We start from the raw sequence: 27417 nt of genomic DNA, 5'->3' as shown, positions 1-27417 counted from the left end.
ATTTCACAGAGGATTTTATTTTCAGTTTGGGAACATTCTAAAGCTCTTGCTGTGCCCTTCAGATGGGAAAGTAGCTGAAGGAGAATGCGTAATTGATACAAAACAATACTCTCAGGCTTTCAGTTTATAAATGAAGGCTAGATACTGGCCACTTTAACCAAAGTTATAGCTACAACAGAATTGAAGGCCCCAACATTTTGGTTTCATATCTTCATGATTAGATCTTTGTGGGCAAATTTTGATGAAGCTCACTTGAGAAATATTTACTGGCAGAGACAGTGATTTAGTAGTCTATTAAGAGAGAAGTATTAACAATATACATAGTAACACAATTCCACAAATTAAACCCTATTGCAGAATGGCTGTTACCACAACAGGAATTAAAAATAATAAAAAAGAAGAAACAGCAAAGAAAAATGTTATTTTTTTCCTTTTAGTTACTTTCCTAGCGTAAGAAACAGTGGTATAACTTTTTACTGTCATTTGATTGTTTTTATAACTTGAAATGTCAACAGTATAACATTAAATTTACAAAATACTTGTAGAACAATGATTATTTTATAAATGTAAGCAGAATATAAATGCTTCAGAACTGTTATAATGACACAGCCTCTCTGTGATGAGTATGACTCTTCCATTAGGGTGCAGAAATCTTTGGCAGGTAGCTACAGGACACTGGTACAACATTCTGATTATTCTTCAACAGGTAAGCATTCATGCAAATTAAAAAAAAATAGCAATAACGAATTGCTTTACTGAGTAATAAATGCTTAAGATGGGCCATTGCTTTCTCAAGAGGACAAAATGCAAGCTGAAAGTTATGAAATGATTAAATAAGGAGTAGATAAATGGGTGGTGAGATGTACTGAAAACTGACTTAACTGCTGGGTTCAAAGGATTGCAGCCAGCAGCATGAAATCCAGTTGAAGGCCAGTCATTAGTGGTGTACTCCAGGGATTGATACCAAGACCAACATCATTTAATATCTTTGTTGATGACCTGGATGATGGGATAGTGTCAGCAAGGTGGCAGGTTGTACATAACCTAGGAGGAGCAGCTGGTGAACCAGGGGGCTATGCCACCTTTCACTGGGACTTTGGTAGTTTGAAAAAATAGGGCAACAGGAGTCTGAAGGAGAGGTCAGCAAAAGGAAATGCTAAATCTCGGGAGAAATAACCCCGTGTACACATCTGTGCTGCAGGCTGAGCAGGTGGAAAGCAGCTTTGCAGAAAAAGGACCTGAGTGTCCTGATGGACACCACATTGAATACAAACCAGCAATGCGTCACTGCAGCAAGAATTTCAATGTAGCTGGGCTGTCGTGTGAAAAATGTTACTAGCAAGAAAAGAGAGGTGATTCTTTCCCTCTTGTGAGCTTCAGTGAGGTGCGTCTGGAGTGCTGGGTATAATTCTGGTCTCCTTACTACTAGACACAGGGATAATTGAGTGAATCTAGTGAGAGAGTATGAAGATAATTAATGGGCTGGAACACCTCTCCAAGAGATGCTGAAAGCTGAGAATGGTTAGCCTGGAACAGAGAAGGCATGGAAGGAGTCATATGGGTGTACTGCTGTACTTGCTCCGCAGGGGAGCTGAATGAAGCAATTGCCAGAGTCTTCTCTCAAATCTAGCTCACACTAGTGTAGATGGGTCTGCTCTGTTCAAATAGTCCTGCCTCCTGGTTAACTTGTTTGTGACTTTAGCGGTGACAAAGTCTCTTGGTTTATGTGGTATTTACTTTTATTAAGGAGCTTCACAAATCTGGTTGACTTTGCTTGAAATGAGTGGGGACGTGTTTGTTTATGTCTCCTGTCCCATGGCCACTGAGATCAGTGCTGTCTGAGACTGGAACCACATTGCAAAATCAGCACTGAATTCCTGATGTATAGTCACATTGTTAGTAATGACTTTCTGTTACTGGATACCAAATGTTATCAGAGTGTGGCTTTGCCTGTCCAGAGAGCCAGGGTCTTTGTGAAGCTGGTGTTCTTACAAGCAATTCACTTTGTCAGGGGCAGTGGTCAGAGGAACAGAAGGGTTTCTGTCAAGTTTTGAAATATCTAGCATGTTCTTCAGACTCTTCTTCAGCTTGAAATACTGATGGTTGGATAGAGAAGACTGCAGCTGGGTTTAGTGGCAGATTTTTCTCCATTGTGTCACATAAATATGTTTTTTACATATATGCGAAAATTTTTATCTTTTAAGAATTACTTTGTAGTAGAGAAGGGTTCTAATAAGATGCACCTTTGTGATACCGTCTGTTTTTTCTGTACTTCCCTTTTTAACTCCAATGATAAATAAACCATTCACTTGAGAGGACAATCTCACAGGGACTGATAATTAAAATAAGCCAGAAGGGTGGAGCAAGTAGGCCAAATAACTACTAGTTGTCCAGATGTGCTCTTATCTCACTGCAGCAGGGTCAAATAAGTAAGATGTATGTGTTTGCTTAGTAGCAGTCATTCAACTTGGAGCCAGAACTAAACTGAGATGAATCGAGTGTTGTAGTACTATAGAGACTCATTCAGGTCCTATCAGAACAAGAGTCGCAGGCCTGCCTCAGGTAAGGAAATGAGTCATTTATCCAGCTAGTTCATTTCTTTTCCTCTTTTTGTTTTTCCCTCTTGGAAATGTCATGCAGAACCCAACTGTTCCATGTAGGCTTTGTGACAGATCTTTAAGCCAGTGGCTCCAAAGTGGTAAAAACTAATTTCAGTGTTTCTGCCAGCCTTAACACTTTTCATTTTAAGGATGTTCCTGGCCTGTATATTGCTAAGTCTGGCTTCTCAACCAAGTTTTTTTCCCTTATGATTATATAAGGGGAGAGATTCTATTCTTTAATCTTCATTAGTGAGCTTAAGTTTTGGTTAGCTCAGAAGAGGTCAGGCAATTGGACTAGATAATCTTTGAAGGTCCAGCTAACTATTCTTTCTGATTAACCATGCAGACAGCTTCAGTTGGTGATCTTAAAACAGTGTGATGAAGGATTGCGTTCAACATAAAAATAGCAAAAGGTCTAGAAGCACTATGCCTTTTACTTTTGTAGTGTCTTGCCCAATAAAGGTTTTGTCAGATGTATTGTCAAAAAGGAACACTGGCACTGAAATAAATGGGAGCATTTCCATTAATATTGATGGCTTCTAAATGAGGTCAAATTTTGACATTTCACTTGGGCGTTTTTAGAAGCACAATAATTTCCTGGAAAAGAATTTGGAAATAGTGAGGGAATGGCCCTTTCTCATGTAATGTTTTTTCAGTAAATGAATTTTTTGAGGTACTCTGTGAAATGACCTGGATTAAGCACACTTGAGTTTCAGTTTGTATAGGTATTGCAATATTCCTAATCATTTTCTGTATGTGCACCATGTAAGAATGTCAGCAACAGTTTGTGTTCAAAAACTACAGCACTAAAAAGTAAACCCTCAAGCTGTATTATGGCTTCCATGAAGTGTCAGTTGTCTGTTCCTTTGTTCAAGAGTTGTATAAAATGCCTTTCTTTCTTCCGAGGAAGAGTATATCACAGGAAAATGCAAAATTTAGTTAAGGACTGATGAAATAAGCTTCAGTGCCATCCTCTGAGCAGTTTTTTTCAGCTTGTTCTTCGGTGCGGGATGTCTTGACGTTCTTTCTTTGTCTTTGCTTTTAACACAGCTTCATCTTCCAGTCAGAAGAGGAGGTTGTCTTTGGACTGAAACTCTCCCAGAAGTTCTAGACCATCCCTATTGAAAGCATAAGGAAAGAGGCTGTCCTTTGTTAGCTTGTGTAATCTCTCTCTTTGAACTGTTGTCCTCAACTAGAACATAGAAACTTGTCCCTTCCAACTTTTGGCTCTATGCAGTTTAGACTATTTATGGGAGGTAGAAGAGAGAAGTATGAGGTTATGGTTTTGTACACGAGTTATTTTTTCTCTATATACGTATGACAGAGGATGTTGTTGAAGCCAGAATTCTTCTCAGTCTTGAAATATATTCTACGTCAATCTTCCCTACCTGGTGTAGGGAACCTGCTTTGCCAGGAGGGTTGGACTCGATGATCTCTTGAGGTCCCTTCCAACCCCTATGATTCTGATTCAGATTTTCAATAGTTTTGCTCTTCTTTCTGATTCTTGGGCATTTATTTTGTCAGTTTCTTTAGTAATAATTTCTGAACTTGATTTAAATGCCAATTAGCTGCAAGAAATGTGGCAGACCTCCCCCAGTACTAGTCATGGTGGGAAGGAAGTAGAAGCTAAGGTTATGTTTAACTTGCTCGTCTGGAAGCCTGCTTTCTTTCTCAGAGCTTTGACTTCTCTTCACCTTTGGATCATTACTTTGTGTACGCCTTAATCTTCATATTTTCAGTGCCTGAAGAGATGTTTATTTTACTCTTAAGAGCCGCAGAACTTGGTGGTCTGTATTTCTAGCCAGGTGTTCCTGAATGCACCTGCTCAACACTGTGCTCATGATATTGAGTATCATTTTTGAAACTCCTTACACTTTGACATCTCCATCTAATTTTCACAGTTGAAACAAATCTTGGACTTGCTGACAGAACAATGAGCCAGCTTCCCTTTGTTCTCCTTTAGTCCTTGTTTGTTCTTGCTACTTACATGGGTGGGTTGTTCAGCATGAATATTTACAAATAATTTCTAGAGTTTTCATGGATTAAATTATGCTTTAAGTTCTTAAGAGTTTAATGTTTTTTTGTTGCTTACTATTAACCCAGCCACTACAGTAACATCAACTTGCTTCTGGAGAGTTGCTGTCTTGCATAGCTTCTGTTAGGAGTAGACTCTTCCCATATACGAGTATTTTGTTTGCTTGCTTTGTTTAGTTGTTTGTTTTTTCACTTCCCCACATTCACAGAGCCATAGAATGATTCATATTTGATTAAGAGCTCAAGAATTCAGAAAGTCAGTAGGGAAACCTCCTGCACAAAGTAGGCTCAACTGTGAGGTCAGAGCAGGTTAAATAGAGCTTTATCAATCCTAGAAACAATATGAAATACAGCATCTTAAATATGCTCTCACTTTTGTATTTGAACAGGACACTGCCCTTTTTGAAGACCCTTGAGTTTTTGTTTCGTTTGGGGTAAGGATTTTTGGTTCAGTAGCCTCTTCTGAAAGACTATCCTGTTGAATTTTTAATTCTGTCAGGAAAGCTTGTAGTGATGATGAAGCCAGAGGATGTCATTTTGATATTCTTTATATTTTCTTTGTGTGCTCAAGCCAGGTTCTTGAATTTTGAAGTGTTCGTACATTTGTAGCATTTCACCTCTGATCTCACAGCTGTGGATTTAACAGACAAGAGAGGTTGTCAAAACAAAACAAGTGAAGACCAAACATCCCTTCTCTCAGATTTCGAAGACCTAGGGCCCCATGTGGGAATTTGCTTGGGGATTTAGATTAACAGTGAATGGACGTTAAGTTACTTTTGAAATGAGAAGATTACTTGACATTACACTAGAATTTTTAAGATGTGTTGTCCAACTACATTTTTGTTATGTGCCTGTGCTGTGTCCCTTGGAGTCCATAAAACGTCATGGGTGTATGTTCTAACTGAACAAAGGTGAGCTGGGGATTATGACTAGCGCGCTGCATAGTGTATTCTTTGCCCCTTTGTACCCTATGCTCAAGGCATTGAAAAGATAAGACAAAGGCATGATCAAAGCATTTTAGGGCTAAACACATCTCCAGATGGAATATATCTATATGTGAATGTAGTGTAAATTACTTCTATTTATGTACAATGATACCGACAATATCCATACATCTATTGGTTACTTATGTCTTTCTGTGTTTCTCTGAAGTGATGCTCCAGGTTTATTTCTTAAGAGCTAAAAGGCTCTTAAGTGATTATAAAATTGGATAGTTCTGTGGTAGATTCTGCTCATTAGAACTAAATAACATTTTTTTTTTTTTTTGTGGACTTCTAAGCTATGATTCAAGGATAATGTGAGCTTCAGTCAGCAAATTTCATTTGGTCCACCCATGCTGTGGGCCACAGTGAGCCATATGGCCACAGTTACTGTGACATGCATGGTATATTTACAAATTTTATTTGCCCATTTCCTGTAAAAGTGTCATTGAGTCTGGGAGGGTCTATAGAAATGTGGTTGTTGTTACTTAATCTTTGGTTTATACTTACTTTTGATATTAGTTCAGTTTTCACTTTAGTGATATTTAGATTGGTATAATCATTAACTTGAATTTCAACTCTAATTTTGGTAGGTGCTTTTTTTGTTTTATTTTTCCTGCAAGCAAATGCTGATACATAAATAGCATAAATCTGAGTAGCATTCTAAAACAAACAGCAGAAACTTTTTACAAAGCAAAACTGATTCATCATTAATACTCTCAAATACTGTGCCCGAAGTCATATTTTTTTACCTTGGTTTCAGCCTAGCAAAGGGAGGATTCAAGAGGTTTAAAACAAAATCAATGTAAGGCTAGTGCATGTGCTGTGTGCTGTTCCACAACATGTAAACAATTTTATAATTCAGGTTTTCAGTCTCTGAAGCTGTTTGGTTATTGAAGCACTATAGGGCAATCATTAGCAATTCTAAAGGGACAGGACTGTATTTAAACAAAGATGGCCTCTGTTTTGTGTTAAATTCTTGTTAAATTTGCATCATTCAACTTGATTGTGCTTAAAGGTACTTAAATGCAGTTTTAAAGGCCACCACCACTGAGGGCTGCTCTAGAAGACCGCTGTTTTGTATACCTCAGTGCTGGGCCACTGCACTTAGGATTTCAAAGGGTTTTAGTGTCAAAGGTCATCAGAGTTACCAGATTTTAATTTGAATTAATTGCCTCAAGTCTACAGCTCTTTTTTTTTTCCCACAGCTGTGCTTTAAAGTTGCATTTCTTTTTGTTTTATTTATAGCCCTTAGAAGGGATAAGATTCCTTACTTTGTCATTCAGTGTTCTTGTGTTTATTTTAATTTACCATTTTCTTAATTGGGTGAGTGTCAAACAAAGGGAGTATCTTATACTTAAAAAAAAATAGAAACAGGAGAAAATGTCTGTTATAAGGAAAGCTGAAGTCACGAGGGAGCAGGAAGTGTACCCAAAAGTACCTGCCTTGATCTCCTTCAGTTACTTTGAATGGAAGCTACTTCAGCTCCTGGCTGGCTTCTTCACTTAGAAATAAGTGGACAATTTGGTGTGCTGTTGTTTCTGATTATTGCCTTCAGTCCTGGGTATATAACCCTTTATGTGGGACACGTTTTTCCAAGTAATGCTAAAATCAAGCTTTGCGTTGTGTTTCAAAGTTATGATCTATTTAAATTCATAAAACAGAAGGATATTTTTCTTCAAGCTCTAGCGTAGCAAATAAATGTTGGTGGTGGCACACTGTATTAAATTATTTAAAAAAGGCAGATTTTTTTTGCCTGTATATTATGTGTATACTTGAATGTCCCAGATTTCTGACTGCATCATCAAAATTTAAACCATCTGGATTTGATTTTAGCTTTTGATCTCCTTGCCATGATCCTTGCAATCACTTACGTTATTTTTATGCTGTATGAAATACCCCTCGTTACACAAACTTATGCTTACTGCAAGAAAAAGATGCATAAGTATTCTCATGATGTACATATCTCCTGTACTTCTTTAGTTTTTGTATTTGTAGGTTGGTTTCAGTGCTCTCTCATTCTATTTCAGAAGCAGTCTCTTCACTTGAAAGTTCTCAAGAAATTCTACCCCAGAGTTGTTTGTATTTGACATAAAAATGTGCAAGAACTTCAAAGCTGTAGGACTAAAAATCTGTTTTATTACTTAAAGCTTTGCTGAACAAAATGACAAACTTTTAGGAAGACAGAGTCCATTTAAGAGGTCTGATCTGACATGTGACAGGGGCAAAGATTATGTTTAGTCATGTTTTCTTTCTCCTCTATATCACAGTTTACATAAGCAGTGTAATGATACAGATTTGTATGTAAACATATTCCTTTGCCTTTTCAGGAGAGTAGTGATCAGAGCTTGACAAGCCTAGTTCAGCATTCAGCAGTTAGTAGCTCTTAGTTGGATGGTCTTTCTTCCTGGAAAGTAAAGTTTGTTTTAATTTCACAGTGAAATATTCTTCAAATTAACAGTTACTTTCAATTTTTTTCCTTTCCCCTCCCCCTACAATTCATTCCCTAGATGGTAAAAGCAATCCAAGTTCTGCGTATCCATCTGCTTGAGCTAGAAAAGGTTAATGAACTCTGCAAGGACTTCTGTAGTCGCTACATTGCCTGCCTGAAGACGAAGATGAACAGTGAAACGCTATTAAGCGGAGAACCTGGAAGTCCTTATTCACCTGTGCAATCTCAGGTATGGTACAAGTTCTGCCTGGTCTAGTCTGTTTCACTAAGATATTGAGTTGGCTGATAGTTCTATGAAGTCTCTCTTCTAGAATGAATAAATGTCTGGTGGATCACAGTTGCAGTATTTCAGATATATATTGCTGCATGTCACCTGTGGTAACTTCATAGTTACAAACAGTACCCATATGTGTACATAATAATATCAGTTTATATACTGTAATGGTATCTAAATGCAATAACCAATTATAATGTTCGTGTTAAATTGAGAAATGGCAGTTGTTACATTATGGTTGCTGTTTTCTGCTCTTAAGTGCTGGAAAGTGGGAACCCTGCCATTCCTATTCAACATCTAGTCATAGGGAATGGTCTTGCTCAGATTTATGAATGCATTTGATGCTATCTGTTTTTTGGTTTTTTTTTAAAAAAAAAGCCCTGATGATTCTTAATCTTTGCTATCTGGATTCCATAGTTAGGCTTTGTTATGTGGAAGTGTGGAAAGGAGAGTCTGAAACTAAACAAACAAACCAAAAAATCCTTTTAAAGCTGATTTTTGTATGGCTGTTAGAGCCTTTCTTCTGTTGAGACAGGAGGGACTGAATTTTGCATTTGGTAACAACAGAAATTATTCACCCATCTTAAGGAATTTATAAGGATTTGCAAGGGCAGGATTGAATAAGAACTACTATGAGCAGAACAAAACGTACTAGAGATCTTGGATGCATAATACATTATTTTAAAAAGGGAAGGAATTAAGTTAGTAACTAAAATTCTAAAGCTTTGATGCTTGTAATAACAGTATCAAGGGTCCATTTCATATGTCCTTTATCCCTTGTGCCTTTGGAAACTTTCCTTCTAGCATTTATGTACCTAGAATCATTTTTTTCCTGTAATTACTATGGATAGTTTAATGTCTTTTCTAACAGTTGCTTTCATGAGGGTTTTCAAAGATAATGGTGGTTGATAATGAGGAAGTTAATGTAGGTAAATGATGAACTTCTAATGAAGTCTCTCTCTTTGAAGCTAGTCCTGTATTTAAGCTCCAAATGTAATTTTAGAGCCAAAATGATGCAAGCATGCTTTATTTCCTTGGAAAAAAAAAAAAAAAAAGTTTGACCAACTAATTGTTTTATTTTTCTAGCAAATTCCAAGTGCCATTGCAGGCACGCTCAGTCCCCAAGGGATTGTGGTGCCAGCATCAGCATTGCAGCAGGGAAATGTAACTATGGCAACAGTGGCAGGTATGACAACTGAACTAAAACTGGCACCTTGATCTTCATTGTGGGTTCTTTTATAGTTATTACAAAAAATACACAAATATTTCTTCATGGGTTTAAATTTTAAGACCCAAAATGTTGTTGGTGTTATATGAGTGCCTTTGTGGTTTCTGAATATCAATTTAGTTTCTGCATATATCAGGTATGTATATATGTGAGCGGAGGTTACAGTTGAAGTACAGTATTAACAGATCTTTCTGTGCAGTGCTAGTTAAATCTTAAGAGACCATAATGTTTTTGCACCTAGTAGCCATCTCATGCACTGTGCAGTCCTAGAACTACTCCAAGTAGTCTTCAGGTCCAACTAGTAGTGCTACTTTTGTATGGAGGCAACATTTGAACTGCAATGTTTTATCTTGCTTCCAGGCAAGGGGTAACAAACAAAAAACCCTAGAAAAACAACAAACCAGCATTGAAACTTAATTACAAATGCAACAAAGCAATGCAGTTTTCTCCCACAGCATAAACTTGTAGAGAGTCCATCCTGAGAGGTGGGTGCTTTGTGGCCGTGGTGCCCAGGATGTCCTCTGTGTTCACCAAGGTTCAGTCATCTTACTTGACCTGAATATCTAGGTGCCACTCAGCTGATGGCCCCAAACCTCTCCACACACACTGGTGTGACTTTTGCATCATGCGTCCTATATGACTGCTGGAATAAAATGATTGATACATTGTCAGAACTGTGGTGTTGTCTACAGTGATTATGTGTTTCTATGTTTAAAAAAGAATATTTAGGGGCTTTTACTTACTGAAACTTCTTGGTTTTGCTTTTTTAAGGAGGGACAGTGTATCAGCCTGTTACTGTGGTCACTCCACAAGGTCAAGTGGTGACACAAGCCTTGTCACCTGGGACTATTCGGATCCAGAATTCTCAGGTGTGTTTCATGGGCATCACAGAATAGTTCCCTGGGTTCCAATAAATCTTTATTTTCAAGAGTTTGCGTTTAAATCTGATACATTATAGGATTTACAGATTTTGTAATAAGGCGATTTCCCAAACAGATCTGCCTTGCAACATTGGACATCATGCTTTGTACCTATTAAATATATATATATTTCCCTTTTTTTTTCTTTACTGATGGCAAAGAAGTACTTGTACATAGATTAAACAAAACCAGCCAAACAAAAAGCCCTCAATTAAATACTAGGCGATTTTTCCAGTGATTATAGCTTTGCTAATTGTTGAACTAGGTTTATGGTAGAATAGATTTTGAATGTTGTTGTATGGTGCCATGCTGTTGTCAGAAATTTGTCGCCTTAACATGATGGAAACCACCAACACTGTGAAGTTGTATGTGTTCCAGATATTATGGGTGTTGAGGAGCATTTTGCCATAGAACTTGCAAAATGTGCATGGGTTTGGGCCTGTATCTCAATCATAGGAAATGCCACTTGAAATTCTCAGTGTTCTGCAGTGCTGCATATGTCGACAAGAAAAACTGGGGGAGAACTACTGAAATTTCATTATAAAGCCTCCAAATGCAGACAGATTACTTTGAAAGTGAAACACTATTTTGCAAATAGAAGTATGCTCCAAATATGTGTTTGTTGTAATGTGATGACTTGAACCTAGTTCAAAAGTGATGCTTCAAGCTTGTTTCATACCAGATGTAAACATAATGACTGGCCTGAAGAAATTGCTCCCCAATGTTCAAAAAACCTGATTTAGAATAAGTTATAATGGTGTGAAACACAATCTCATATGCAATTTGTATTCTCTTTCTTATTATCTCTGCCTAAGAAATTAAGAACATATCCCCTAATGTTCAGATAACCAATGAGCAAACAATTTGATGTGTCTGTAGAAGTGAAAAAGAAAGCAAACCTGGGAAAGGAGTTTGAAATTTTAGGAAAGTAGGGGTGTTGTAAAGTGAATTAAGAATTTGACAGTAGCCAGGACCTTTTCTCCTCGTTAGTTTTTTTCATGTATCTTCTTATGTCACGAAAATTCAGATGTATTTATTTAGCAGGACCATCATTTGCAACTCTAGTGTTATAATTGTAAGTCCTTTGGTTAAGACCTACATCTTTACTATTTTACAGCTTCCGTAGTTACTTGTGCTTACATATCGAGTATATTCAGCATTGCATTTTTTTGGTTGCTCTTCACTCATCATATGTGCAAATGGCTTGGTAGGGTGAAAAGTCAGTCAGAACCCTAGTGTTGCATGGATCAGTACAGAGGAGATCATTAACCTGTCATCAAGTACATGAAGGGATTTTATTCTAAATTACATCAAATCGTCATTTGACTCTTGACAAGATCACATATACACCTTGAAAACAGTTGTAATTTTTAAAACAAAGTTCCAGATAATGCAAAAATTATAGAGACCTGATACCTCATTTTCCCCAAATAAAGATGTTTTGGAATGCTACCGTAAGCGAACTGCTATTGTAAGTCTTCCCTAGCAAATGAAGTAGCTTTTTAGAATCTGAGTTCCTATTGCCTAATCTCTTTTCATTCCTTCTCCAAATGACTTATTCATATATTAATGCAAAATATTGCTATTACTTTGCTAACTTGCTTATTTCTTTTACAACTGTACATGCAGCTTCAGTTGCAATTAAACCAAGATCTAGGCATCTTGCATCAAGATGATGGCTCATCAAAAAATAAAAGAGGAGTTCTTCCCAAGCATGCTACAAATGTGATGAGATCTTGGCTATTTCAGCATATAGGGGTAAGGACTGAACACGATCAGGAGTCAAAAGATTTTTATGTAACTCTTCTATGTGGTCTTTCATAATTTTGTTTCATAAGGAAGATGAAGTTACTGTTTGTGTAATTCCAGTTCATTTTTTACTGAAACCCTTTGGAGTATTTGCACAGAGCCTAATGTCTGTTGATGTCATTATTATTTTAATAAATTTGTACCCCACGAGCTCAATAAATGTTGCTAAAAGGGATCTTTCTTCATTTCGTTGAGAATGGTCTGTGGCACACAGAGAAATAGTTCTATCTGTGGCTGTGAGTTTTTTGATGGGATTTTTGTTTGCTTCTGTTTCAGAGGAATTTCAAACTGTCTTTCTCTCTTTTCAGCAGCATTTCCATTGTGTACCAAGTTTGTTGCTATCTACTCTTGCTTACAGTACAAGTCTTGCCTTTGCATAAGTATTTATTCTCGAAGGATATTGCAGTGTTTAATGTATTGATATTTTCAGTCATTTAGCAACTATTTCAAAAGAGACATATTATGCAGGGAAAGCATGTGTGCACTTATTTAGCACTTTTTCACTCTTTTCATCCATTTAGTTCAGGGTAGCTTGTTTTAACTAGAGAAGGCTTGTCAGTACTCTCATATGACATTGCCTTTAGAAAGCATAACTAATCAGATCTTATCACATGCTTGTTGCCCAGAGATCACGCTGTTTAATAAAGGCTGTCAGCCATGAGAATCTCTTGCTGAATAAAACATCAGCAGTTCAATGATACTATCCATATTTTCAAGGATAAAACCAGTTTTGGATAGTAACACACTTCTTATTAAATGATTTTTTTATCTGTAAAATTTTGTGAGGTTTCTTAAGTTTGTTCATAATGAGTTAGATGACTTTCGTCTTGCAACTTTAATCACTCGTAATAAAGGAGTCCTTATTTTTTATGAGGAAGTGAAGCAGAAGCTTATGCCTCTCTTATTTGCTTTTTTCTCTTGTTTAGCATCCATACCCAACAGAGGATGAGAAGAAGCAGATTGCAGCACAAACAAATCTTACGCTACTCCAGGTTAACAATTGGTAAGATCAGAAACTCTTCCATAATGGCTGTCACTGATTGGGAAGTAGTTAGGAGTGTGGCTTGGATATGTGGAGTTGAGCTTACTGTTGTATGCTACGTGTTTAAGGACAAGAATTATGTGCTGATACACGAGCATATTATTTATATCCTTGTACCGCTTAAATTATGTAAGGACTTACGTTTAAAAGTTAAAAAAAATAATAAAAATCAAAGTTCAAGAGATTATGTGACCTGAGGCTCTGAAAAGAGTTCCCTGGTGTAATTATGGCTGCATGTTTCACCATTTATTACTGTCAACAGATCTTCATTCTTCTCTTCTACCAAATGACACAGTCCCTAAACAGTGGTGTCCAAATGGAAGGTGTCAGTTTCTCAACCACGCTAGTTCACAGCTCAGCATGTAGTATGTCTTTAGTGCACTACAAGCTTAAGGTGAGAGCTTGGCCTTGCAGAAGAAGAGTGAGGGTGCCAGCATGCATCCTATTCTGCTCGTGATATTGTGTTCCTAAAATCACTGCGATGATCTTCCTTGGATTTCAAAATGACGCTGACTACATGACTGTATGAGGGTTGAGTTGGGAAATACATGAGATAGTGGTGGCACAGTGGCTCCATAGGTGTGTCAGTGTAGCTATTCTCATGGTGTGGCAGTAACAGAGCTCTATGGTACTAAGATTTGCCTAATGTCTCTGCAAGGCACTGCTTTAGTCTGTGGATCTGACAGCTCCACTCTACTTCCTTCTGATAAATGTGTTTAGCATCGTCTCCTGTATCAGGAACCAGGCCTGGAAGAGCCTGCAAGCCTTTCAAGTAATTAAGGCAAGCAGGAGCTAAACAGAATAATTGAAACCAAACCAAACAAACTAGGTTGGACAGGGATAAAATTTAGGTGAGCCCTAATTAGAGGAGTGTCAAGCTTCTGAATGGTGCTGTCAACAACTTTTCTGTTCAGTTTTTAATAAGATCTTGAAATGAACATTTGCCATGAAGTCTTGAGAGTTTTTCCCTGGGAGGTTTTATTGGGGAGATGCAAAATGAGAGAAGTCCTTGCTTAGCTAGTTTGCTAGTATTGAAGGATGCTGATATTCTAGGAGTTCTAGTTTTACGTGTTAAAAGAATGTCAAACTGAGCTGGAAGGGAGAAGTAATGCTTTGCAGCTTTTATATTTCTGATTTTTTTATTTATTTCTACTGCATACTTCATGAATCCAAGAGAGAGAGAATAATAATCACCTTCAGCTCATAAGTACTTCTTACATTTGATTGTGTTTAGGTTTATCAATGCTAGAAGAAGAATTCTTCAGCCAATGCTGGATTCCAGTTGTTCTGAAGCTCCAAAAACAAAGAAGAAAACAGCTCAGAACAGACCAGTTCAGAGGTTCTGGCCTGACTCCATTGCATCAGGAGTTGCTCAGCAGCAATCTAATGAGCTCACAATGTCAGATGGTAAGGAGAAGTGGCTAGAACACAGGAAGAGAAGTTAATTTCTCTGTAACAGAAAACTGAAGGATTTGATACATCTGGTGGAAAAAACTTCTTGATGTTTCAGCATGACTGTTCTTAGCCTGGAAAAACATAACAAAAATGCTGTTTTTTCATCTTCTATTTATTTTTTGGGAGGAACATTTTATTGGGGTATGTGCAGTCAGACTGTTGCTTTTATTTCAGAAGTTATGAAACAGTAGGAGGAAGGTTAGATGTGCAAATTCTCCCAGTACGTGTATACACATCAGCTGCATTCTGTTTGATTGGAAGTACTGGACTGTGCTTTCAGCTTCACAACTCGCCATCCTGTTCACATTCTATTCACCATTGCTAGAGATTAAGCATCTGCTCTTCTATGTATGCTTCAGGTGTTTCAAGTTCTCATTGTGAAGGAGATAATTACAGTAATCTCCAGACGTTTGACTGAAGTAACTTCCTTAGTATCAGATCAAGTAATACTTCTCTTTCTTAAATTGAAGGTAACTGTTTTAATTTCAGGACCATCCTTGCATTCCTGCAGCCTGCTGCTTTATTCATTGTGATTTTTTAGCAACTTTTTCCCCAGCTTCTGATGGATTTGACAACAGCTTTATCCATTTAAGTCACATTTTCTCTATGAACGCTCAAATTTTTTGCAATGGATTGAGCTGGGGTACTTTGCAGAAATGATCTTGTGATGACTTGGTTGGAGAACTCTGTAGTGAGTAACCAGAACACAGCTGAGTTCAAGATTCTAGATCGACACATAGTTTTAGTTTTGTCATTTCCTAACATTTAAGCATCTGACAACTTATTTATCTTTTATTTTACTTCAGTTCCTTAGATTTTCTTTCTGTTGATCGCTACCACTGCTGCATATTTATGTCTTGCTTATCCTGAGAAACCAAGAAAGAAGCTAAAGTTCTGATTGTGCTTCTCCAGGTGCTGTTGTAACAATTACAGCTCCAGTCAACATGAATGTAGACAGTCTCCAGTCCTTGTCATCCGATGGTGCTACATTGGCTGTTCAGCAAGTTATGATGGCGGGGCAAAGTGAGGATGAGTCTGTAGACAGCGGCGAAGATGATGGAGGAGATCTCTCAACGACAAATATCAGTGGGCTGGTTTTGGATAACAGTGATTCTCTGCAGTAGGAAGCATGAGAGTGTGACACAACGCTTAGGAAAAAGAATGGACTGACTGACTGTTTTTATAGTTTGCACAGCAAACATTTTACACAAGTTTTATTTCTAATATGTTTTATATGTAGATATAGAAGGGTGCACTTTTTTGTATTTCATAGTAAGCTTAAAGAGTGTTTTTGCAGGTGCAGCAACTTCTTTCAAATGTGTTTTGTTTTCGTTTTTTTTTTTTTTCATTTCATTTTCTTATTTCAGAAAATTTTATCTAGTAATATAAAGAACCACATAAGCACCCCTTTATTCTCTGAATTGGAAGTGCTGCCATTTCTAAAGAATTATGCAGTTTCAATTAGTGCTGTTATTTAACACAGCTCTTGATGGGCAGGTGATGTAAATTTAAAGCATGTGAGGAACTTGATCATTAAGTTTGATGCGTATATTTGAAAGATGCTTCTGCACCTTAAAAACTGCTAGTCTGAGGTGGACAGCAACACACACAAAAAGAAAACGGTGATGTGTGATTCAGTAGCGAATGTATGGCAACTTAAATAAGTTTAGTTTCTCTCATAGTTCATGAGCCTGTTTATCATTTGCTATAAAAACTCCTATTTTTACCTTACCGGGATTATTGGATAAAAAAAATATTTTTATAAATTCATTAGGAATTGGGATGACGACTGTATTATGCAGGAGTTTAAAAAAAAAAATTTCCAGAGGGGAAAAGTAAATGTTTAGTATTCCTATTTGGAAGGTCTGAAAACTGACCAAATTTAATAAACAAGCCTACGCTAGCACTCTATGAATCTCAGCTATCCCACAGTGATATAGTATATTTGATAATAGCATAAGAAGGGCCCACTGTTTGATGGGGTTTTGATATTGTCAAACGTTGATTTATATTATGTGTAATGTTCAGATCACATTAACTCTGCGTCTAGACTTGTATCTGAAGATATTTGCTAAATGAGTATTCAGGTAAGTAAATTCAAATACCCACAACACTTCCAGTTATTAGAGAAATTTAAGAGTTTATAGTTTGTAGACCTGATTCTGAAAAGTTAAAAGTTGTGTACTGTACCATTATGGATTTTGCATCACTCCATTGCATTCAAAATATCCCCCCCCCCGCCCCCCAAATGAAATAATTTATGGATTTATATAAGATTTCTTTGAATCTGAAGATCACTACCGATGTATACAGCAGGCTTTATTAGAATAGAAAATCCTTTTTGTGTCATTTAAAAACGAAGAACTAGTGATGAAGATACGTTTTGTGGTAACAGTTAATTTCATCCCTTCCCTCTCTCCCCTCTCTGAAGTTTGGAGTCTCTATTTATCCATGAACACTTACTTTTGAAACTTTGTATTCGAAATAACAGCCGCCAAGAGTCACGGTATGATGGATGTTCTCTTTTTAACCCCATCCCTTTGTCCTTATGCTGGGTTAGATCAAAGCCAGAAATCTCTTCTCATTGAGCCAAATCTAGTTGCATTTCTAACATGACAGGGAAAGGGATGTTAGCTTGCAGAATCTTCATGCCTCATGTTTGAGCACAACTCTCTGCAAATACTTAATTGAGTACTTAATTTCTGCTTTCCAAGATACTCAGGCGTGTGCATTAGGTCCCATTGTTTTCAGTAGGTTTAAAGCATGTACTTTTTGATATGCTTAAATGCATGGAAGCAGGTCTGTAAAGACTGCATTACAAGGCAAGTTGAAATTGGTATGAAGACAGTCTTCAGAAAGAAGTGCCAGGTGCGTTGGTACACACACATTATAATAATACTAGTTTTAAGTGATTGGTAGACTGTTTTGAAAAACTGATGTTGGGACTTACTCAGCACTAGTGATGTTTCTACAATAGCTTTCATTTCTTCCTGGCTGAGGATTTTGCTTCCAAGTTCAAATCCTGTAACAATCTGCTGCAGCTGGAGTGATATCTTCTAAACAGTCTTGTTTTTCTTAAGTTCTCTGCTTTGCTGCTCATGCACCGCGTTTTTTAAAGGGCATAACAAATGACTGATGAAAGATTTAATTAGGAAGCCTTTGACATGACTATCCCAAAAGCTATTGTCAAATCCATTTGAACCCCAAAATATTTTACAAGACTGCTGTCACGTGCAATTAATGCTTCCCTGGAAACGTTCAACCTACTCCCTGGAAACTTCCCTGGAAACGTTCAATCCTACAAAGGATACTAGAGATAACTAGAAGTGAGAGACAGGTTCTGTTGTTCCTAGTTGTCTTTGTTCTAACAGCATAAGCACTCCCCTTTATGTAATCGGTTATGCTTTTCGTTTCTCTGAGGGGACTACTCAGCTACCCTTGTTGATATTTAATAGTTGTTCTAATCTCTGTACTTGTAGCGCGTAGGCAGGTGAATAACGACTTCTCAGCGTGTACAGGGCCATGGTAAAATCCTTTCTTCCAAATTGGCCTGAAAGGAAATTTGTGCTAGAGGAACAAACCATTTCTCATTGTCTCCTTCCCCTCCATGACAAGTTGTTGCTCCTCCAGGTTTACCAGCAGAGCTTTACCCGCCAGCTTCAAGGCAGGCGAGGAAGCGGCACAGCAGCAGACCTGGGAGGGCAGTGATTAGCCAGCAGTGAAAGGAAGGATGAACTAAAACAAGCAGAACTAAGCTCTTTTTTTCTTTTTCCATTTTTAAAGACTATTAAATTGATTTGGTATCTGTACAGCTGGCTGGAATATGGACAGTTTATTTTGATTTTGAACCCAGTTGAAAACAGGCATTGGGACTTGCAAACTTCTGAAAACTTATTTTTTTCAGAATAAAATGTTACCAGCTTGGCTTCTCCATTCCTCTCTCCTCTCGCACATCTTGCTCCTTGCAGTTTTTCTCCTGAGGTTATTGTGACCTTCTCTTTGTACAAATACCCAGAAAGTGAAACTGACAGAAGCCCCTTTGAAAGGGAGAACCTGAAAAAGTTCTGTTGTCAAATTAGAAACAGAAACAGTTAATTCAGCTATTAAAACAAACAAGAAGAAGAAAAAAAAGAAGGTTTACCAGTATGATCAAAGGTATTACTGAACGTATGGAACTGAATCTCTGTTTTTTAACAGAGATTGTAGGTATGAGCTGCACAGAAGTGTCTGGGTTTTTTGTTTTGTTTTTTTTTCACAGTTTAGTGGGGAAAAAAAAACACAAGTGTTCTTTTTTTTCTGTGTAAGTTTGCTGGTTTAAACAAAGCATCACTCTTCAGGAGAAGTGTCTGTTTACATTAGACAGTTATTTACAAAGTCTTTATAGGGAACCTCACATTAAACCAATGGATAATTGTCCCCTGCCCCCATTTTGTAGGTGACAGAAGAGCTCACTTGTCTCGTGTTGTTGTTTTTTTTAAATCACTGCTATTCTTCTGCAATCACGATTATTGAAACTTCAAATATTTTCCACTGTAATCTAGATCATTAACACAAGGCAGTTTTTAGTCCGCTTGTTCCAAGACTTCCATGATAAGTGAATGGATTTCCCATTACTCTTTGGTTTTAGAAGCACTGCATTTGGTAAATGAATTCAAATTGGTCAGTGTCTATTTTTAAATGACTGTTCCAAAAATAAAACAAGATGATCATCATACTGGATAACAATTAGAATCGATAGACACAGCTCTGGCTCTGCAGAGACTTTCCTAGATCTTGGGTACTGGGTCATAATGGAGTCCTGCTGACCTCAGGGAAACTCCATAAAGGGCTGTGTGTTGGGCTTTATTTGCCTGTGTAAGAATTGCTTCCCTCTAACAGTCCCCGATAGTGATTAGGAACCTTTTGGAGAACCTTCCAACCTTCTGCTGCGTGTTGAGGTTTTCTCCCAATGCAAGGGATTGGGAGGGAAGAACTTCATGTAGATCTGGTGTGTCCAACGTGTTGTTTTCATGTCAGAATATGGCCAGAAGACAGACCTGCCATGAAGGGCTAGAGGTCCCAGTTCCTATACTGTACAAGTATTTTCAGGTTTATGGACCTTCTTCTCTTCTGGTGTAGGGACCTAACATCTGAATAATTGATCAATTTGTTTCTCTAATCACGTGGAAAAAGAATTAGAGGGCAGTTCAGCTTCCTGACTGCATGAACTTGACAGCCCCAAAGGGCGCAACAAAGTCTTTCCAAGGGATGATAGTTTCTTAAAACTATTAGACTTGTAGCCGTTAACAAGGAAATAAAACAATGTATTTTGAAAGATGGAAACTCATGCATTTAACTGTAATTAAAGTTGATTTAAGATTTATTTTCTGAAGCAGAGTTGTCTGGGGGGAAAAAAATGAATAAGCATTTGTCTATGCAAGACATGAATGTCAAAAACATGTTGTGTGACTCTTCCATTTTCAGGTGCTATATTGTTGTTGTCTTCTGGCTTCTGTTAACTTTGAGTTATCTTTTAAACCTTTCAGCCTCATGTTCGGCTTGGTTTTAAGGGTTGGATATGCAAAAAAAGAAAAGAAAGTTCTGGAATCCTGTTGGAAATGTAACTAATTTTCATTCTCTCATGAAAATCTCGCATGTTGAACAAACAAGTGAAATGTTTTGGTTTCTGAAGAATAAATTCAAACTGTCACTCCCTCCTAAAGACAGAGCATATCCATGACAATGCAAGTTGAACTGTAGGATGCAAATAATGAAGTCATCAGCCTTGTGGTGAGTTCCCTCAGCTCTTTGCTTGCCACAGCTGGAGGAGAACAGGTGGTTTTGCCAGGCTCACTCCCACTCTGGATTCCACACTTGCCCTTCTTGGCTTGCTGAGCTCTTTCAAATAAGTTCTGGCTTGTTTAAGTCTTAAAGTAACTTGGTTGTCCAGTGTAATGCATAGTGAATTTGGCACTAATGTGCTCTAAAGAGATTGCCCAAATCATGTTATTTGTTCATCCTTGTCACATGGAAATATAAAATGATTGCTTGGTTTGTTTCTTCGTTTTCTGTGACTTGGTTATTTAGGGCCTGCTGAGCAATCACAGCTGTTTTTGCCAGAGACAAGGAACGTGCAAGAAAATGGTTCAGTGCTTATCAACCTGGTTATCACCCCCATTAAGATATGTACCTTGCGTTAATCGAATCATGTGTTTCAGATCATGACAGAAATGGCCCATAAAGCTTCCAGTGAGTTAGTGACGATTGGTCTGTACAACTGGCAATCTTTAGAATGTGGGCCTGTAACTTTCTTTTTCCCTTTCCTTGTTAAGCAATTTTTGAAGGAACCCGTCCATGAGAGGATAGTTAACAATCACTACGTGCTTCATGGATGGCTGACTTTCAGTCTGCTGCTCTCTGTGAACTGAAAAAGCACATTTTTTAAGCAGAACTCATATTACTTTAACAGTATTGTTTGGTTGAAAGATGTTTGTTGTTTTTTTGTTATTGTTGTTTTGTTTGTTTGTTTGTTTTGAGAAATCTTGAGCTAAGTTTCAAACTTGTTAACCATTTTGTGGGGTAGGGATGGACAGTCCTGGGCTTCTGTTTGTTTGGGTTTTCTCATTTAAGCAAGAGAAGAAAAAAAATGTCCATTAGTCCTTGACAGTACAGGGATTTTTATTATGCTTTTGTAATGCAGGAGCAGCTTCGATGAAAGAAAAGAAATAGCAGATAAATAGTCCATAACATGTGTGACTTCGGGATTTATTTTTGTTGTTGTTTTGAAACTGTTAATTAAAATGGCATGGACATCAAACTTTCAACAATGGTTCCAAGCATATATGGTAGTGATTTATTGGAAAAGAACTTGTTGGTGCAAGACCCACATGCTGACATGTATAGCAGGGTAAACTGTAATGCATTTCTGAAATTATAATGTTCCACTAGGTTGGGAATCAGGAAGTCAGCAGCCTATGTCTGATGAGATAGCAGCTCCTCTCTAGAACTCAGACTCGTTCTGTGTCCCAACTCAGCAGCAGCTGTGCCCTCCTGGCTGACAATCCCCCTCATGTGGCAGCTGGATGGAGATCGCTGCAGGGATGTGGGCACCTTCAGAGGTTCCTGGGCATATCACAGACCCTGTCGAGGTGGCCCAGGTAACTTCCATCAGCTTTCTGATCACCTCTACAACAGATGTCCTTCTACTCAAAAGAACATACAATTCTAAGCATAATTGACTTTTTTCAAAGTAAGTGATCTTTTTGCAGCTATGCACTCACTCCAGAACATGTTCCCAAAATGATTTGGGCCATTTTTTGTTTTTAAAGTGTGAATGTGTGATTAACCGTACACGTTCTAGACACAGACATATTTGATCAGTTCTTTGGCATTAAAAGGATGCCTGCACATAGTGTCAGAATTGGAAAGAATTTTAACTGAGCTCCTCCTGGGGACCAATTTTTTCCTTATAGAGACCAAAACAAAACCATACAAACTCCAAAGCACGTTCTTTCACCTGAATTATGGTCCAAATAGCATGTTCCTAGTCTGTTGGTCCCAAAGGCCCCAGAAGATGAATCCCCTTCTTTAAGGAGGTGTTTCAGGGAATGGAAGTGTAATCATAAGGAAGTGATTAGCCTGTGTGCTGTTGTGGAGTACCTGTTTAAAAGATGCTAATCCTTATCATCCAACTTATGGCTGTTTTTAAATACCCTTCTGCAGAAAAACAGAAGGATCTTCAATGTAACATGCACCCACTGTAAAATGAGGGATAAGGCTGGGGCACCATGCCTTATTTATCCCAAGTCTGTATTTAAGTTCATGCAACTTGGGAGTGCACAAGATACACTACAGGTTTGGTGCTGTGCATTTAATATATGAATATATTTATTCTTATATTACTTCATATATATATATATATATATATATATATATATATATATATATATATATATATATATATATATATATATATATGAACATATGCACAGCTACTTTATGTTAAAACCAGGGTGAACTAACAAACCACCGTTCCCAAGCCCTACTACAGTGTCAGTGTGATCTTCACGCATCAGGCTTGGTTTGTCTTTGATTTGATCTTAAGCTTGTGGAAGTAACTGGGGAAAAACTTCTCAGCTCCTCTGGGTATTTACCTTTTCTGTTGGTCTCTCAACTCTTATGTCAGCAACAGAGAAGAAGGCTTGGCCCATAGCCCTACCTCTGGCCAGCATTCCCAGCATTTTTGTTGTTGTTAATTTATCATTGAACCCAATGCATACCATCAGTGTAAATGTCATAATAACATTTAATTTGGAGATGATTTTCATTAAGATCCAACATATTTTGAGATTAGATGTTCAGTAGTAGTGAAAATTATTTGGCTTGTATTGAAGAAATTAGTGTTTCACTTGCTCTTTTTCCTGTGCCTCCTGCAACCTCTCATTGGGAGCTACCATGTACAGAGACTGCAGTGTTTTGATGTCCATCAGGTTACTTTTTTAAATACAGTTCTGAATTTATGAGCTTGTTTCATCATTAACATTTGGATCACTCTTTCAGTAGGGACCTAATTATAGGTGTGATTCCACAGGCAGCGTCCTCCAGTACTTTGCAGGTGCTGAATTTTCTCAAAGACACACGGGAGTACATATGTTCCCATGGGTAAGATCCAAATTAGTGCCAGAAAGAAAAGGAAGAGAGTATTTCTGTCATTGGTGTCTCAGTGTATTTTTGTAGGTGATGTGTATTTATCTTTGTAAGTATATACGTGCATGTAGGTCATTCTGAAAGCAATGCCCCCTGTTTATTTCCATAGAAACTGCAACATATACGAAGAGCACAGTAACACTTGATAGAGCAAATTCTCAGCTACAAAACAGCCATCACTGCTAGCTATGCATTTTCACCAGCAATGAACAAGAGCCCACATGCTGTGTTCCTAAAAATCGGCGCCAGCAGAGGTGACCCACCATTTCACAGTTGCTATGAGGGTGTTGTTGCTAGGAAAACATTGTCCACACTGTCCAACTTCTATTGGCTTGAACAAATGAAAGTCAGAAGGTGCCAAATATAGACTGCACATTGGGTGTGGCAGGACAGTCCAGCCAAGACTGGCAATTGTTCCACCATCTTCAAACGAGTTTGGGCCTGGTGTTACCGTGTTGCAAGAGAAAGCTTGTCTACTTCTCTGACCTGACTCTGGAAGTTGGAGCCTTCAGCTCAGTCAGATCACAATGTAGCAGTCAGAGCTGATGGTTTGTCTGGGTTCCAGGAAGTACAGAAGGACCACCCCTTTCTGATCCCAAAACACAGTGCACGTCACTTTGTCTTCAATGAGGAATTCACATGACACCACTTCACTGCCATTTTGACTCTGGTTCATAGCAGTGACATCACATCTCATCACTGGTAATGATGTGATCCAGGAAACTGTCACCTTCAGCTTTGTATTGGTTCAAGAAGTCCTGACAAACTTCCATGTGATGTTCTTTCCACTCCTGTGTGAACATTTGTGGGACCCACTTCATGCACACTTAGCAACGTTCCAACATTGCCACTGTCAATAACGCATTGAAGCTGATGTTCACCTCTGTACACAGTTTCATGGTCATAATCCACTGATTCACATGGAGGAGCTGAGTAAGGTGCTCTTAATTTCATGTTGTGACAGCTGTGCATGGCCATCCAAAATGTGGTTTGTCTTTCACATTACCATCACCACTGCCGAAACGCACCACCCACCCCTCACTGTGCTCGCATCCATTGTTTGATCTCCATCAGTGTTTAGCAAGTCAGTGTATGTCCATGGAAAACTTTAAGCCTTGTCACCAAATAAACCCCAAATCACAAAACTCCAGAGATTTTAAGGAACTGGGTTAACATTTGCTAAGCTAATAAATGCTGAAAAGTCATCGCAGGTATTTTCAGGTGCCGGGGGGAACATTGCTCCTGACTCATTTTTACATGCAGCAACAGAAATAGTAGTTTTACTCTAAAATCCTTCATTCTGCTTTCTAACAATAATTTCCGTATTCCTGCTCTTCCTCTGTCCCTTTCGCTGAAAGCATGTGCCAATTAATCCTTGATTACTCAGATTACTCACCTCTGACTTCTGGGCTTTGCAGCTGTGGATGGTATTGAATCAACACAGCACACCCCTGTGGGATACAAAGAGATTTGCTGGAAAAAGCCCAACAACTTCACAGAAATAAATTGTGAGTGTTACTATAATGCAGTAGTGAGCCAATAAATACAAATGGGCAGTCACCAGCTCAGATGCACAACGTTAAAGCTAAATCTTTACATGTTAAAAATAAACTTTAGCACTTGAATAATCTGTACATTATTTACCGAAATGAATGTGAGTCATTGTGGTCATTGTGGGCATGCAGTTTTTCATGCATGTATTGTACTTTATGCAGGTACCAGAAGGTTGCAGTGAGGTCTCCCAGCAGCCTTCTCTTCTCCAGGCTGCACAAGCCCAGCTCCCTCAGCCTGTCTTCATAGGGGAAGAGCTGCAGCCCTCTGAGCATCTTCATGCCCTCCTCTGGACCCACTCCAACAGCTCCACTCCTTCTTGTGCTGAGTGCCTCGAGCCTGGATGCAGCACTCCAGATGGGGCTTCATGAGGGCAGAGCAGTGGGGGACAATCCCGTCCCTGTCCCTGCTGGCCACACCTCTCTTGATGCAGCCCAGAGTTCCTGATGAGGTGGAGGAAGGTCCTGGGTTAGTGCTTCAGCTTCTTGGCTCTGTGTTGTGCCACAAAGATGCTTGGAGGGCTGCAGCACCACTCCTACACAGACAGGCTGAAGGAACTGGGCTTGTTCAGCCCAGAGAGAGAAATCTGGGTATACCTCCTCATGGGCTTCCAGGCATGAGTGCTTTTCCCTGGTGTCTCACAGCTTCATGTATCAGGTAGCATGCATGCATGCTGAAAGGATATAGGCCCAAAATGCACTGCAGTGTGAATCATTGTCATGCAGTGAAGGAAAGCCCTGCTGGTTCCACAAATAGTGGCAGTCGTGAGCTTTAATAAAGTCACAGGATGCTGATAACACAAACAAACCCCACAGACTTGATTTCATTATATGCAAAATCAATTATTTCCAAGGGCTGCAATCTTCAGGACTCATTTTGCCACAACTGTCTGAAGACAGTGGCTCTGTTTTCCCCTGCTGGCCCCCATGTTTGCACAGAGAGCATTCACACACAGCATTACTCAGCCTGTCATTGGCCTCTCCTTTGGAAAGGTTATCAGTCAGACGGGAGGGGCAGATAAGGTGCCAGGCAAAGGACAAGCAAATCTCAGCAGGCCAGCACCCTCCCCAGAGTACACAGTGAGCTCATGGCTCTAAACAATTTGCCCTACAGTGCTCTGGAGGAGGGCTTGGAGCAAAGGGACTCTTCGTTGTGCTCCTGTCTCTCTTGTCGCAGGAGACATGGACATACCAGAGAGAGTCCAGCAAAAGCCACCAAGGTGAAGGAGGGGCTGGAGCACCTGTCCTGTGAAGAGAGGCTGAGGGAGCTGGGGCTGCTCTGCCTGGAGATGAGGAGGCTCAGGGTGTGGGGGTCTCATTGGTGCCTATAAATGCCTGAAGGGAGGGTGCCATGAGAACAGTACCAGACTTCTTTCAGGGTTGCCAAGAGCCACAACAGGAGGCCATGGGCACAAACTGGAATGCAGGGAGCTCCCTCTGAGCATCAGTCGGCATTGTTGTGCTGTGCGAGTGATGGAGCCCTGGAACAGGCTGCCCAGAGGCTGTGGGCTCTCCCTCCTTGGAGACCTTCAAAACCCAATGGGACATGGGTTGGGCACCTTGCTCTGGGTGTTCCTGCTGGAGCTGGGGATGGGCCAGGTGGACCCAGAGAGCTTTCCTCACCTCTGTGAAGGAGCTCACGTGCCCTGGCTTTCTGTTTTTACCCTTCAAAGTTAGCTGCTGGCAGGGTCTGCTCTTACGCCTCAAACAGAAGCATTTCTGTCACCCTTCCCATGGCCTGGTTTCAGTAAAATCAGTAAGGGAAGAGGCATTTGTAGACCACTGCACCATTCATGCTAAGTGAGGACTTTCAGCATTTATGAGCATTACTTTCCTACCTCTCTCACAACACCTACCTTAGAAAACCACTGGAAAGTGAGAGCCGTTATTTTCTGACTTTGTTCATCATTGTGACGCATTTCTCAACTTTGAACAGCAAAGCAAGAAGCACAGAAACTACTGACAGATGTTTCACCTCCTCATCTTGCCTGGCCCTTGGCTTTGCTGTGTTCTTGAGCAAATGGAGCAGTGGGAGCCTTGCAGTCCCTGTCTGACGCTTCAGCTGCAAACCATCACCCAGGCAATGGCACCCAGAGAGAGTTGAGGATAAAGGCAGCCCCTCCCTCTCTGCTTCCTTACTTTCCCCATCTCCACAGGCGAGCAGCAGAAAAAGTAGTTACTCTTAAAAGCAATTGTGTCTGCTTACTCCTCCAACAACCAGGTTGGATATTAGGAGAAATTTCTCCTCAGAAAGAGCAGCGAGGCAGTGGCACAGGCTGCCCAGGGAGGTGATGCAGTCACTGTCCCTGGAGGTGTTCATGAAATGTATAGATGTGGCACTGAGGAGCGTGGTCAGTGGGCATGGTGAGGGTGGGCTGATGGTTGGAT

At 39.2% G+C, this 27417-nt stretch overlaps 1 protein-coding gene across 2 annotated transcripts in view; it reads left to right on the top strand.

Moving 5' to 3' along the window:
• PKNOX1 (PBX/knotted 1 homeobox 1) overlaps positions 1 to 18056 on the top strand; it is a 42009-nt gene extending 23953 nt beyond the window's left edge. The window contains exons 2-9 of one of the 2 annotated variants that reach the window (XM_065741639.1): positions 5024 to 5068; positions 8125 to 8295; positions 9427 to 9526; positions 10340 to 10437; positions 12118 to 12246; positions 13224 to 13300; positions 14574 to 14746; positions 15707 to 18056. In XM_065741639.1, coding sequence (XP_065597711.1) covers positions 8125 to 8295; positions 9427 to 9526; positions 10340 to 10437; positions 12118 to 12246; positions 13224 to 13300; positions 14574 to 14746; positions 15707 to 15918 — 960 coding nt within the window. In that variant the 5' untranslated portion in view covers positions 5024 to 5068 and the 3' untranslated portion in view covers positions 15919 to 18056. The remainder of the gene's footprint in view (positions 1 to 5023; positions 5069 to 8124; positions 8296 to 9426; positions 9527 to 10339; positions 10438 to 12117; positions 12247 to 13223; positions 13301 to 14573; positions 14747 to 15706) is intronic. The other variant, XM_065741638.1, reaches the window with a different exon arrangement.
• The last annotated feature ends 9361 nt before the right edge of the window (positions 18057 to 27417 follow it).

Source organism: Cyrtonyx montezumae, unplaced genomic scaffold (genome assembly GCF_038088225.1).
Source record: "Cyrtonyx montezumae isolate F1298 unplaced genomic scaffold, pur_monq_1.0 scaffold_3, whole genome shotgun sequence".
Taxonomy (NCBI): Eukaryota; Metazoa; Chordata; class Aves; order Galliformes; family Odontophoridae; genus Cyrtonyx; species Cyrtonyx montezumae.
This window is presented reverse-complemented; position numbering and strand designations above follow the sequence as displayed.